Here is a 15,050-nt window from a genome sequence, read left to right on the forward strand (position 1 = left end):
TCAGTTATTCACATTTCATACGGTCAGGTTGGATAGGAGAGAAGCAGAAGTCAAGAATTAAAGGATGTTGGGCAAAAGCGTGTCAATACTATAACATATGCAGTGGGAAGTTGGGGTGGGATGAAGGAGTAGCAAGAGAGGTTAGAGTGAGTTTCAATATGCATGAATATTCATAAACTAACAACAACATTGCCTGCTTCTAATATATCGCTGTCGCACTAAAATTGTGGGATTCCAAAAAAAATGTTTGATTTCTAATTATCCTGAGCATACATTAAAAATGGGTCTAATTAATGGTCACTTTCTGGGCACAAGGACCTGTTTCCGTGCTACATGGCTCTATGAATTGTCATATGTACAGATAACAGAACAGTGAAATTCTTACTTGGTGTAGATTTGCATTACTGTTAATGCAATAACACGTAGATAATATAATATGTAATAATCATTACACAATAAATAAATAACCTTCAAACTAGGTTAGCATATTATGTAAAACCAAAGTCCACAGTGCAACAAAGACACAGTCCATAGAACCAGTTACTGAGGTTAGTGTGTAATGTTCAAGAGCCTAATGGTTTGGAGGTAACTATTCTTGAACCTGGCAACCACGGTTTTCAAGCTCCTCTACCAACTTCTCAATTATAGTAATGGAATGAGTGCGTGGCATGGGTGGTGTGGGTTTTTGATATTGGCTGCCTTTTTGAGGCAGTGCCTCCTATAGACTCCTATGTTTATTGCAGTCTGAAATCACAAAATAGAATCTTGCGCTAAGTGTAGGATTGCCTTGAATTAGATGCTATGTTCCCTGATGTACCATGAATATTGACCATGTCAAACCATTGTTTCTTAAATTAAAAAATTACTTTTTGGGCGTTAGAAAATCTATCAATCATGTCCCATTTTAACACGGTTAACTCTTAAAATTGGTCCATTTCTTTTCCTTTGCTTTTTTGGGGTAAAATAATCCCAATCTAAATAATGGAATACTTGTGGATAAGTGCTGCAGTGTCACACCTCACAGCATTATAATGGCTTCACTGAACTTGGTGTAAAACCTGACTCCTGTATTAAAGATAGACACCAAGTGCTGGAGTAACTCAGTGTCTCTGAAGAAAAAGGATGGGTGACGTTTCGGGTTGTGACCCTTCCTCAGTCTGAAAGGCGAGGGGGGTGAAGAGCGGGAGAGCTGAAATTGATATTTGAGGAAGCATTGCAATTGGATCATATAGAGATTACATTAGAACTGTAAAATGCATAATGCCTTTAACAAATGTCTGCTGCTGAGATTTATCTCAGCAATTTGCATTGGCCCCCACTTCTCCTGCTTCAGAAACATATGGTGACTTGTTAAATGTACAGATAATATAAAATAGATATACTTGGGTCTGGAGAGAAAGCTACCAAACTGCAAAATGTTTCAGACAGTACAAGTTGTACGGTTTCTACCCATACCACACTGTAAGAATTGTTCAGATGTTAGAATACAAGGAAACCATTCAAAAAGCAAAAGGAGTTCAGCGAAAAGTCACCACAATCCTCTGTGTCAGAAGATGTAGTCGGTAGAAGAGGCCAGAAGCTTTGATTTTGATATTTGAGGGGATGCAATGAGGGAAATTATGATTTTTTTTTCCCACGGTGGATAAGCTAAGGTTAGTTGTAAGAACAATGTTATCTTGTATCAGATGTATCAATAACAACTTCATCAGCAAGTTCGCTGATGACACAACAGTAGTGGGTCTCATCAGTGACAACGATGAATCGGCGTACAGGATGGAGGTGGAGCTGCTCACAGGTTGGTGCAAATCCCACAACCTCATTCTTAACGTGGGAAAAACTAAGGAGATGGTGGTTGACTTCAGGAGGGCGGGGAAACATCACCATGCACCTCTGCACACCGACGGAGCTGATGTGGAAAGGGTCAGCAGCATGAAGTTCTTAGGACTACACCTGTCTGATGACCTGACGTCCACGGCCAACACCACAGCTCTGGTCAAGAGAGCCCAGCAGCGACTTCACCCCCTCCGAAGACTACGGAAAGCAGGCCTCCCCACCACACATCTACGGACTTTTTACAGGGGGACTGTCGAGAGCACACTGACATACGGCATCACTTCCTGGTTCGGGAGCTGCAAGGCGTACGAACGGCACCAACTGGACAGGATAGTGAAGACCGCAAGCAGGATTATTGGTGCTCCACTCCCCTTCCTGCTGGACATATACAAGAAGAGATGCATCAACAGAGCCATCTCCATCATCAAAGACCCTTACCACCCATCGCATGACTTTTTCACCATCCTCCCATCTGGGAAGAGGTACAGGAGCATCAGCTGCAAAACCAGCAGGATGCTCCTCAGCTTCTTCCCACAGGCTATAAGACTGTTAAATGAACTTTCCCCCCTGCCAAGTATCGCGCACAAACACCCCACACTACAGCAGAGCCACTGTTGTGCCGCTGCCGATCGGAACGGCTGTTGAATGTTATTGAATGTTATTAGAGGGTTAAATTGTTCATGACATGTATTTTAATTTTAATTGCTATTTATTTTGTAACGAAAACTGAATGGACACTGGTTGAGAAACGTTTTTTTGTTTCCTCTGAGTATGCGAATACTCAGGAAATGACAATAAAGATTTACAATTTACAATTTACATATAGAAATTACAAATTAATTTAGAATTAATTTTTGAATGTAGTTATTTTTCCAAACTTTAATGTTCAAGGAATGAAATAAATATGTTCCACCTGCATTTCCCAAGAACTAATACGATTAACAATATGAGGATCGATTTGGCCATTTTTTTTTCATATTTGGAGAGCTTGCCTCCAGAGAATTATCATAAAAGCTCGAGGCCTGTTTACAGACTAAAACAGTTTTGTTTGGAGTATTAGTCTCATTTTTTTAATTTTTTTAAACTGCCTGCTTTCAGAAACACAAAATGCTAATGATATCCCTTGGGTAATATAAAGCACATTGTTTTTAAACTATGAACTTTGCTTAATTGAAGTATTTTGAAAATATGAGCTGAAAAATGAAGAAACAAATCTCTTTGTTAAAAGTGCATTTTCTATAAAAATATGATTTGCCACATGCTATTATTTTATTCTCTGCCGTTGCCCCATACAAATCGAGGGTGTTACGCTTTGATTCTGGTCTACAAGGATCCAGTAATTGTACAAATCAGACAAACTGCTGGAGGAATTTGATGGGTCGCTTATCCGTTACTACAGATTCTTCCTGACCCACCGCGTTTCTCCAGCAGCTTATGTTATTTTATAATCAAGATTCCAGCATCAGCCGTCTTGGAACTCAATGTCCGAGTCACCCTGACTCTGTTAATAGCGTGGCTCCGAAGTCAAAAGATTTTGGACTTCTTTCTGGGGACATGCGGATCAGATGTAAGCCATGAACAGGGCAGGTGATGTGAATTAATGCATTAAACTGGAAGTGCCATTCTTATAATGAAACATGAAACAAAACAAAAGCTCATTGTGTTTTGATTGAGTAATAACTGTACTAAATAGTTGTTGAGAAATATGGAAAACACTGTATTAGTGTTAGCCGATGTGGAAGCATCCACATGCATACATTCTTCCTCCACCCCAACAAACAAACACGCACGACCATGTGGGCATTTGTGCCCCCCCCCCCATGCTCCTACACATTTCTAACCCCTCACATAAATGACCTATAGGTGCATGTTGCCACATAAAGAATGGGAGCAGATTTAGGCCATTCGGCCCATCAAGTATACTCCGCCAATCAATCATGTCTGTGCTATCTCCCCCTCCTAACCCCATTCTCCTGCCTCCTCCCCCCCCATAACCCCTGACACCCATAATAATGAAGAATCTATCTATCTCTGCCTTAAAAATATCCATTGACTTTGATTAAATAAATTCCCCCTCATCTCCTTCCTAAAAGAACGTCCTTTAATTCTGAGGCTATGACCTTTAGTCCTGGACTCTCCCACTAGTGGAAACATCCTCTCCATATCCATTTTATCCGAGCCTATCACTACTCTGTACGTTTCAATGTGGTCCCCCCTCATTCTTCTAAACTCCAGCGAGTACAGGCCCAGTGCTGTCAAACACTCATGATATCTTAACCCACTAACTCCTGGGATCATTCTTGTAAACCTATGCGAGTGATCCGTTGTGTCAAGGCCACTTTATTAACTGATTTCCTTGTCGGCCAATCCAAAAAATGATCCGACTCTAGTCTTGAATATGCCCATCAACTGCCCATCCAGTGTTCCGTACATTGCACCTCATCTTGTTATCCACATGCACTTTTCCATTTTCAATATTAGCTCCACACTAAATGGAGATGTACAGTCGTTGGGTTCATACAGATGCACCTGCACTTTCTCATCTTGCCGAAATACATATGTACATAGTTTCACATCCTGCCGCCCTCGTGTGCACACGGATTTGGTGAAGTTTCCATGGATGCTCAGTATTACAAGTCTTTATCAGTTGCATAGATGCAGTGTTTTTGGTTAGAGGTAAAGTTAATTATTTGTATGTGTTCCCTCAGATGGACGTCCTCAGTGGGAGGTCGAAGGCAAAATTCTCAGGGAGAAATTTCAAGGGGTAAGATATTTGATTTTCTATTTAAATAGTATTTTCAAAATATATGTTTGAATTGTTTACCCAAATTGCTAACTGTGTAAACTCTGAGGTTCACAGCAGATTTCAATAAACTAAATGTATTTGGAACAAAGCTTTCATTAAAATTGATTATTTTGATTGGTGTAAGACTTTAATCCTGTTCATTATCTTAAGAGCTGAGGGAATTGATAATGATGTCAAATGTTGACTTTAATTTCAGCAGATTTTCAGTTTTTAATTGCGAGCAAATTATGATCATTGTTATAGCTCGAATATTTTGTGACGTGGATAAAGCTTATTTTTACATACAAATTCTGAATGTTCCAAACGTACATTTGACGATTTGGTACCTCTTCATTATTTTAAAACAATAGGTTCAGTTTTATTCTTCCTCTGCCCACCTCCGAAACTTATTCTGTGAACTGTTCTTATAGTTTTTAATTTTCGTTTATGGAGTAATATGCATAAAGCCCCTTGATGATGATGATGGATGGAATGTATTATTTTACTTCAAGCCTAAGTAATGGATTGTTCTTGAACTTATTCTTCAAAGTTATTTTGTTTCAGGTTAATCTTGTTGTTGAAGTTCCTCCTTACCATAATAAAAATGTTACATCTGCAGTTCAAGTACAATTTTATGTTTGCAATGGGAAGAGAAAAAGAAGTCAGTCCCAACGCTTCTCTTACATGCCAGGTAAATCAGTTATTTCACTTGGTTACATTTTGAAAACACAGATGTGGGGAAGAGGGTAATTTCTCTGCAACAGTGAGTTGGAGTAAAAAATGTTTATTAATTCAGTACTAATTCTAGAAGCTGTTCTTCTATTAAAGTGAGCAATGTTTTTATTAATGTAGCATAAAGCAGACAATTGTACTGTGTTTGCTCAAGTTTCTCAAATTGGATACTGAACACAGACAACATTCTCCACAAAAATGAATTGTCCTCCGATTTCCCCTCTCATTCCTAAGACATATGGGTTTGTAGCTTAATTGGCCTCTCAGTTGCCTCTCATGTGAAGGGAGTGGATGGCGGCACAGTAGCACAACAGTAGAGTTGCTGCCTTATAGCTCCAGTGTCCCGGGTTCGATACTAACCACAGGTACTGTCTGTACAGAATTTGCACATTCTCCCTGTGTCCACTTGGGTTTTCTATGGGTTTCCTTCCACCCTCCAAAGACGAGCAGGTTTGTAGGTTAATTGGCTATTATAAATTGTCCCTAGTATGTAGGATAGTGCTGATGTACAGGATGATCGCTGGTCGGCACGGACGCAGTGGGCCGAAGGGCCTGTTTCCAGGCTGTATCTCTGAAATCTGATGAGAATTCAGAATGTGAACATGTGATAGATGGATTGATGGTTGGCATGGATTCAGTGGTTGGAATGGCCTGTTTCCAATTTGTATCTCTCAACTAAACTAATCTGTAGTACAACAATGCAGTGAAGACGAGTCATGCATTCTGTGAAATCCGAGGCATGTGTTCATATGGAGTCACGTGAAGGTTTGTGGAGTTTACTATTATTTTGAACTGCAGTTGGGCCCTTTACATGAAGACACACGTTAAGCAAATGTTTTTAAATAGCCCATTAATATGTGACGCCATTAATTTTGCAGTTAGAACAAGAAAGTAGGAGACGGAATGGAATTTTGACCTTTTATTGTAAGCAAGATGAAGTTCAAGAGGAGAGATAGGTAATCATATTGCCATTGTCAGGTATGATGAGACTAGGTCTGGAAAACTGCATATCAACTTGGTCTCCTTATTTGGGGAAAAGCACACAAGATTCACCAGATTCACCTGGAATGACAATAGGTTGTGCAAAATGGGCCTTTGCTTTTTGGTGTGTAGAATAAGTGGGCGTTAAAAGTGGAGCAATGAACACTCGGAGGAGGCTTGACTGGTTAGATACTGTGAAGATATTTGATGGGGAGAATCATGATTGTGCACTAAGATACAGGTAACATGAGGTTTTGGTTTGTATATTTAAAAGCCAGAAGTCAAACTGATTTTTTTTTTTTTTTTTGCTGAATTATGTTCCAAAAGAATTAAGATTCTGAGATAAATATTTGCAAGAAGCTTGGTAAGGGAGAAAAGGGTGACTGCAAATGACAAATTATTTTTCAAATATTATCAGATTTAATATTTAAGAAGATTCGGTATTTGTTTTTCTCCCATTTTATGAAACTCTTGTCAGTTAAAAAAAATGAATTTTTCCTAAAATGGGTAAGCCAAACTTTAGGGGAGCAGTTAATTTGTTTATTTCACTGTAATTTTATTCTCTAATCAATATTATTAGTTTTTTAGGAAAGTAATTCTATATATTTTATATTGTGTATTTTGTGGGAGACTATAGACTAATAGCAAATAATAGTGAAGGACAATACAAGGTACAGGTGCACAACCTTTTATCCGAAAGCCTTGGGACCAGACACTTTTCGTAATTCAGAATTTGTCGGTCTTCGGAATGGAAATTTTTTAGCGTAGATTTTAATGGCTGGCTCAGTGGTAGAGTGCTCGGCTCATATCCGCAAGGTCGCGAGTTTGCGCCTTGATCCCGGCAGTTACTCGGTCGCGAGTTTGAGTCTTCAATGTAGGTTTTTTTTTGCAGAATAAATGTTTGTATGAAATGCAGTGTAGGAGAGGTGTACTGACTGTGTGGGCAGTACTTTGGAAGTGATTGCCCACCAGTCTTAAAAAGCCGCTGTGTCTCCCTGTCCCTGGGATACCAGGGGGCGATCAAACAGCACAATACCCCCCTCCCCCTCCAACTCCAGAGGAATCCTCTCCCCGATGGGCCGCTACGGCGACAAGTGGCACTTTGCCCACAGCCCGAGCTGCGCCACCCCAAGAACGAGACGTACCTTGCACACCATCCGCTTCTGCCCCTACGTGTTCCCCTGGATTTGGAGCGGGGCTGGGCTGGAGTTGCTGCAGGCTGTGGGTCTCTGGGATCTCCGTGCTTGCAGTGGGCCTGGGGGTCGCTGTCCCGTTGGTCCTGACGTCTCCAGCCACCCCCCTGGACTGGAGCTGAGACTGGGAACTGTACCGCCCTTGCCCCCTCCCTCTGCAACTGCAAACAACCCCACTCTCCTGCAAGGGCGGTACAGTTCCCGGAGGATAGCAGGTGGCCGGAGACGTCAGGACCAACAGGAACCCGCTCCCCGATGGGCCCCTACGACGCCCCGAGCTGCGCTCCGTCATCCGCAACCCAGGTTCCTCTGTAGTTGGAGCGGGGCTGGGCTGCTGTTGGCTGTGGGTCTCTGGGTTCTCCGTGCTTGCAGTGGGCCTGGTGGTCGACGTCCAATTGGTCCTGACGTCTCCAGTGACTGTACTGTCCTGCTGCCATCGCCGACGTGAAGACAGTGCAAAGCCCCCGCGCCGGTGCAATGAGCCGGTGCTGGAGAGGGGAGGGAAGGGGTCACACACACATGGCCGGGAACCAGAGGGGTGTAGGTGGGGTGAAACTGAAGGGAGCGACAATCTGCTGCTGCCTACATTGTGTATCGTGTCTACCGTGGGAACTTTTTAACTCAGCGGGCATTTAGCAGCATATTGTCAATTATTAACCCTCCCGCGCAATATACCCTCACCTTCTCTTTTATGAATGGGGATTTAGTTCCCCTTTCTTCGAGGACCGACTGGAGGTTCCGCTGTCACCTCTGCGGGCCGCCCTCGGTGAACGTCCTGTCTCCCTGTCCCTGGGATAGTAGGGGGCGATCAAACAGCACAATACCCCCCTCCCCCTCCAGCTCCAGAGGAATCCGCTCCCCGATGGGCCGCTACGGCGACAAGTGGCAGTTGTAAAGTTGCCAAGAACAAGAAGTACCTTGCACACCATCAGCTTCTGCCCCATACGGGGAGCGTGTTCCTCTGGAGTTGGAACGGGGCTGGGCTGGAGTTGCTGATCTGGGATCTCCGTGCTTGCAGTGGGCCTGGGGGTCGGTGTCCCGATGAGGGGGCGCAGCTCGGGGAGCGGCTTCTGGTGGTCCTGACTTCTCCGGCCAGTTTGCAGTTTTCCTCTGGAGTTGGAACGGGGCTGGGCTGCTGCTGGCTGTGGGTCTCTGGGATCTCTGTGCTTGCAGTGGGCCTGGGGGTCGGTGTCCCGTTGGTCCTGACGTCTCCGGTGACTGGGACTATGCTGCTAGCATCGCCGACGTGAAGACAGTGCAAAGCCCCCGCGCCGGTGCAATGGGCGGGGAGCTGGGAAGGGGTCACACACATGGCCGGGAAGCAGAGGGGTGTAGGTGGGGTGAAACTGCAGGGAGTGACAATCTGCTGCTGCCTGCACGCTGAGTTAAAAGGTTTCCATGCAAGACTCACGATACACTGTGTATCGTGAGTCTACCGTGGGAACTTTTTAACTCAGCGGGCAGGTAGCAGCATATTGTTAATTATTAACCTTCCCGCGCAATATACTCTCACCTTCTCTTTTATGAATGGGGATTTAGTTCCCCGTTCTTCGAGGACCGACCGGAGGTTCCGCTGTCACCTCTGCGGGCCGCCTTCGGTGAACGTTTTCAAGGACCTTTCTTCAAGGACCGAACAAAATGTCCGCTATTCGGAGGTTTTCGTTATTTGGATCTTCGGATAAAAGGTTGTGCACCTGTACTTGCAAATGAGCCAAGCCATTACTTTCACCGTAGTTTATGTAGGAAGAACTTGTGTTTTTATGTAAAATTGCTCACACGCTGTATCAGAAAGCATTAGAATTTTGCTGGTAGTGAGTTTCTTGACAATGTGTAGAAGGGTGCCTGGTATTTATCATTCCTGAATTGTATTAGTGAGAGTCATGGGCCAAGGAGTATCACTGCATGGGCCAAGGAATATCACTGCCAAATCAGACTCTGGTGATTTCTAATCACTGGTGCCAAGGTGGTTCCCCACTGACACATCAGTCACTTGCCCAGTCTCATTTCCCAAGAAGAGGTCAACTCTAAACTTGGTTCACTAACTAATTTCCCAGCCTCTTGGCAGAACTGAGCAAAACAAAATCTATTGGGATGCTATACTAGTGAGGTGACACTGATAATAAGATGTCGGCTGCAGGAGTACCAAAGTATAGGTGGAAAATGGGATCCACTTAATTCCTTGTCCAATGGGCAAAAGTTAATCTTCCCATTCTGTCTGTTAGTGTGTAAAATGTCCTAAGTTTCTTTGTGGAACAATAAAATAATGAGTTATTTCACTAAAGCTGAATGCATATTATGTAGCCCACAATATGAATATGTTTTGCTTTCATTGTAAGAAGCATGTACTGGTCCAATGGTGGATCGGGGCAAGTGTTGGCAGGAAGTGGCTTGTACTGCTGAGCAGGAACCAGTTATTATCTATAAACCACTGTCTCCTGCTAAACCAAGTGTCAGAAGCTGAGGCTTGAACTAGTCAGAAATTGTTTGCTGCTAACTACAGAGTATGTGTGGGTGTATGGCACCCAAAGCCATAGGAAAATGATGCAAAAAAAAACTTGTGTTGTCCTCACGTTATTTCAAGAAGAGCAGCCAAATCTTTCAAGTTAATTCAAATACTAATTTTTAATAATTGGTTTATTTTGGGGGGAAAAAACGTAATCAAAGCTGTCTTTTACAGATGTTTGACTTTTATTAAGCCCTCAGCAAACACCATTTCTTGAAATATTTTCCCATTTGATAACTATTAGGTTACAAAAAATAAGTTGTAGCTTAATATCTGGTTGAGGATATTTTGCTTCTAACTGGCTCATGCCTTCCTCGCACCTTTCTGAGAGGCTGTTACAAATATTTAATCGGGTAGGATGGGTGTGAAGTTTTGAATGGAAGTAGCATAGTAAAAGAGGATGTTTTAAGAAGTTTAGCATCTTTGAAAAAAGAGAATGCACCAAGGTCAGATGAAAGATATTCCAAGTCATTAAAAGCAAGGAGGGAAATTGCAGAAATATTACCATAATTCTTCAGATCTTCCAGATTGTTATACTGAGACTTGGACTCCTATGTGTGAGATACTCTAGCAGATTGAAACAGCCTTCTGCAGCCTTTCTTGTCCCTTTCAAAATCATATGCATGCTGTTTCTTACATCGAGTCCCCCCCCCCCCCACTCATACATATATTCCCTCCACCCCCACTAGTTCACATTTCAAACATTTGTTTTTTTTTTTAAAGGAAAAATGATTCAAATAATTACTGAGCAGTAACTTTAACTACATTTAGGTGTAGACTGTAGAAGTAAAGAACTGCAGGTGCTGGTTAATATACAAAAGGGCACAAAGGGCTGGAGTAACTCAGCAGGCCAGGTCGTATCTCTGGAGAACATGTACAAATTGCTGGAGTAATGTTCTCCAGAGATGCTGTCTGACCTGCTGAGTTTTTCCAGCACTGTGTGTCCTTTTTCAAGGTACAGATTATTGGAAACTATGCAATTAGAAATTATGCATTTGGAGAAGTGCAACAAGGCCAGTGAACATGTGAAAAATGGAAGGATATTGAGTGTTGTGAATGAACAAACAGATCTTAATATTTATATCCAGAGGTGTTTAAAGGTATCAGGCAACAGGCAAGAGTGTTTTCCTTTTATTTGTTGAGGCACTGAATATAACAGGAAAGTTACGCTAGAATGCATAATGCCATTTAGACCATAGCATGAGTACAGTGTACAGTTCTGGTCATCATATTACAGGAAAAATGTGGGGTTTTTTTTGGCAGTTTTAGGTATTTAGCTATGAGAAATGGGGGTAGGGGAGGTTTTTGGGGACTTGATCAAGATTAATCATGTTTTGGGTGACTAATGGAGTGTCTGGAAGGTTCTGTTTCTCTTGGGTAATTGGTAAACCAATTCTAAGGAACTAATGATTCAGTAGGGGTGTAGAATTTTCTGACTAAAAAAGATGATAGTGGTAGAAATCTTCATAATACTTAAAGTACTTGTACATGTGGTTAGAGTTGCGACCTGTGAGGCTATGGACCTACTGCTGGAAGGTAGAATTGAGTTAGCTAATTATTTTTCAACTAGCACAAATAGGAAGGGCTGAATGGCATCATCTGTATCATAATATTTCTGATACTCTGAGAATGAGTTATTTTATGATATTAAAATGCTTATCATTGGTGAATGCAAAGCTATAAAATTTAATGCATGATCCAGTAAAAATGATGTTTATGAGTATGCCTTGAAAAATAATTTGGGTGGAGATGTGGAACACAGCTGTTAATGTTTGTTGTCTCAAATCATTTGATATGTTTAAATGGGATCAAACTACCAGTGCTTTGAAGTTTTTTATATCATCTGGCTGCACAGCGTGGAAAAAAATTGGTTTGGAATTTTTCTTAACTCTTTCCATACTACCCTAGAGCCGAGTTGCACTTCTACCAATTTGTAAGTTTAACTTACAAAAATTGACTGGTTGTAATATACAGATTTTTAGATATTGATCTTTACATTTTTTTATGCATTTTATAGATCAGGATACTTCCCTTTGCTTTGAGTTGTGCTAGCCTTGACAATACTTTTTGTTATTTTGCTGCTATTGAATCTGTTGTATAAAAGGATATGAACGTTATTTTTAAAGGGTTCACTTTAAAGAGAGAGTTATCTGTTCAGTTTTCCTCTTATTGCTACTAAAAATAAATTGCTAATTCAGTTGAGGCAATTTACATAGGAATTGCGTGTAATTTTGATCCCCTGGTTCTTGAGCACATTTGTGACTTGTGGGCCAGAGTTTGTTTGAACACCAGGTGCATTCTTCTTCAGGATGCAATCATGAAGTAGTTGTCTTCACACTGAGTTAGCATTCTAATGTTCAACAATACATTTGTTTCACAAGTGCCTTGTGTAATTATTGAAAATAGAACCTTGCAAGGGCACAATTTCAATCTGCAAACTAAATTCCAAACTATAAAATTGCACTTATTGTGAAAATCATATTATTGTGTTCAATACGCTAAAACAATCATTGTTGATATAGTGGATGACATTTTTTTTTCCTGTGCGATTAGAAGCCAGAGATTAGGCAAATTGGTTCCTGGTTTTATTTGAATCACAGTGATATGGTTGTACATTCCAGAGGAAATAATTTGACTTCTGTTGGTTATCTCTCATTTTTAAAGAAATGTATGTTCATACATGATCAAGCCATCCACCAGTGCTCAAGAAAACTTTATTCCATCTTTCACCTTTCAACTTGGAAATAAAACTGAATTGAACGATTGTGTTGTTTTTATGATGTTGTTTCAGGGGATAAGTTCTTGGTAGTCTTTCAATAATGCACAGGATCTTTGTATCCTTTGACAATGTCATTGTCATTAAGAGGAGCATTAAAATGTCAGTTTAAACTATGTACTTTACACTGTGTAAGTCTTGATGTCCACAGCCTCTATTTGGTAAAGTGCCTGTTAAGCTTTAGTCCCATATTAAAGGAGAAATAGTGTCAATTCAGTATGATTTGGTGCATTCACATGTGTCTATCCATAACCTTAAATTATTTTTTATCATCTTCGCAGTTTTAATCAAGCGGGAACATAACGATGAGCTGGAAATGCCCACGATTCCTACTCTTCCATTGCCTATTGCACATACAGCTAACATGTCTGGTCTACATCAAGTTGGATCTCAGCTGCCTTCAGCGGATACTGGACACCATGAAAATTTGACATCTGCTTCACAGAGGAACCTTGGACCTCCACTGCAGCAAACATATGTATCGATGATTTCTCCATCAGTACCATGTTTGCCGCATCTGCCATCAAGAAGCATTAGCCCGGGTACTGAATGCCCTATCATGGCTCCCTTGGGGCACCAGTCTTTCCCAAAACCAGCTCCACCTCTTGGGCCTTCTTACCAGCCTATGCAATCTAACATGATGTATAATGGACAACCAGGTCTTCCCATGAATTCTGTTTCTAGCCAGGGATATGAGAGAATATCTTATCAGCCTGATGTAGTTGGTCCACTTCAAATGAACCTGGGATGTCAACAAATGCAACAAATGTACTGTTCTCCAAACCCAGGCCCAGCCTCATCGCCATCCCCAACAGCAACTCATCCTTTGGGACATTCGCCACACTCTGGACAATCTTCACCACAGCTACACAATCTATCAGGGCCCCCTCCACTGACGCATCATAATGTGTGTAATCCTTCCCCATTTTCAACACCAGAGAGAGCTTCGCTGAACATTAAACAAGAGCCAGAGGACAATGAGCTACCTTTCCAGACCATTGGACTGCAGGATATAACACTTGATGATGGTAAGCAATCTAACCTATTTTATACAAGAATTTGTTTTGTTTAAAAGAGCCTTATTAACTAAGAAAACATACATATGTACTCATCCTGGTAAATTTTCATCTTATTACTACTAACCTCTTGCACAATGTAAATTGTGCCTGTAATGCATTTCTTAAAAATAATATTCAGATCCAAATGTCACCTATCCATGCCCTCAAGATGCTGCCTGATTGGCTGTTACACCTGCACGTTAGGTATCTTTTTGGTAAACCAGCATCTACAGTTCCTTGTGTCATTATTTCCTTAACGCACTCCAGCATTTTCCCTGCCACTGATGTCAGGTTAACTTGTTTGTAGCCTCCAATCTCTTAAATACGGATTAAATAAGGAACAACAATATATATTCAGCTTTGCAGGTACATAATTTGAAAGACTAAATTTTGATTAATTTGTTCCCAAAAGTGGCGGCTCTCTTCCTTGTTGGAAATCGCAGAGGAAGGAAGCACTTTTGAAGTAGTTGTTGAGTTGTCTTTCAATTTATTTACTGTAGTCAAAATGACATAAATCCCTTTTGTCGGACCTTGGATCAGTTAAATGCTGAGTGTTTTTATGATAAACAACCACATTTCCTTTCTTTACAAATTCTATCTGACCGAGTCAGGAGGTGTTAAGCTTTTTGTGTGCAGTTAATATTTGATTATATCCATGACTACGCATGGGCTGGGAGACCCTGTGATTTCAGACAGTGGGCTGAACCCTTCATTGCAGAATTCCCACCATTATCTTGCTTACTTGCTGATAAATCTCTAGACTTGAAAGTCTAGCATGCAGTAACTGAAAGTAAGCAGGCAGTGAAGAAAGCGAATGGCATGTTGGCCTTTATAACAAGAGGAGTTGAGTATAGGAGCAAAGAGGTCTGGACTTACCACATAATCATCCATGATTCAAGCCAACTTGTGCATCCTGGATTTTTGAATAGAAATAGGAGTTACAGCATTAGAGATCATTCAATCAAATTGCCCTTATTTAGTTTACGCAGAATTAACAACATATGACAGGTCAAACCCATTTTAATAATTCCAGAATATCATGGTTCAGAATTGGAATTTGATTTATTCAGTCTAAAACTAATTTTGTGCTATTTATTTATATTCATGAACATGATTTCTCCATTGTGTGTAAATCATTCACTTAAGCCACCAAATAAACTAACCCGACTTTAAGGTTTTAGATTTGATC

General features: G+C 41.2%; 1 protein-coding gene across 2 annotated transcripts in view; it reads left to right on the top strand.

The window, feature by feature from the left end:
* nfatc3a (nuclear factor of activated T cells 3a) overlaps nt 1-15,050 on the top strand; it is a 118,265-nt gene that overhangs the window by 73,135 nt on the left and 30,080 nt on the right. For both annotated transcript variants that reach the window (XM_055648456.1, XM_055648457.1), the window contains exons 7-9: nt 4,542-4,597; nt 5,183-5,309; nt 13,085-13,831. In XM_055648456.1, the coding sequence (XP_055504431.1) occupies nt 4,542-4,597; nt 5,183-5,309; nt 13,085-13,831 (930 nt within the window). The remainder of the gene's footprint in view (nt 1-4,541; nt 4,598-5,182; nt 5,310-13,084; nt 13,832-15,050) is intronic.

This window comes from Leucoraja erinacea, chromosome 17, assembly GCF_028641065.1.
Source record: "Leucoraja erinacea ecotype New England chromosome 17, Leri_hhj_1, whole genome shotgun sequence".
NCBI lineage: Eukaryota > Metazoa > Chordata > Chondrichthyes > Rajiformes > Rajidae > Leucoraja > Leucoraja erinaceus.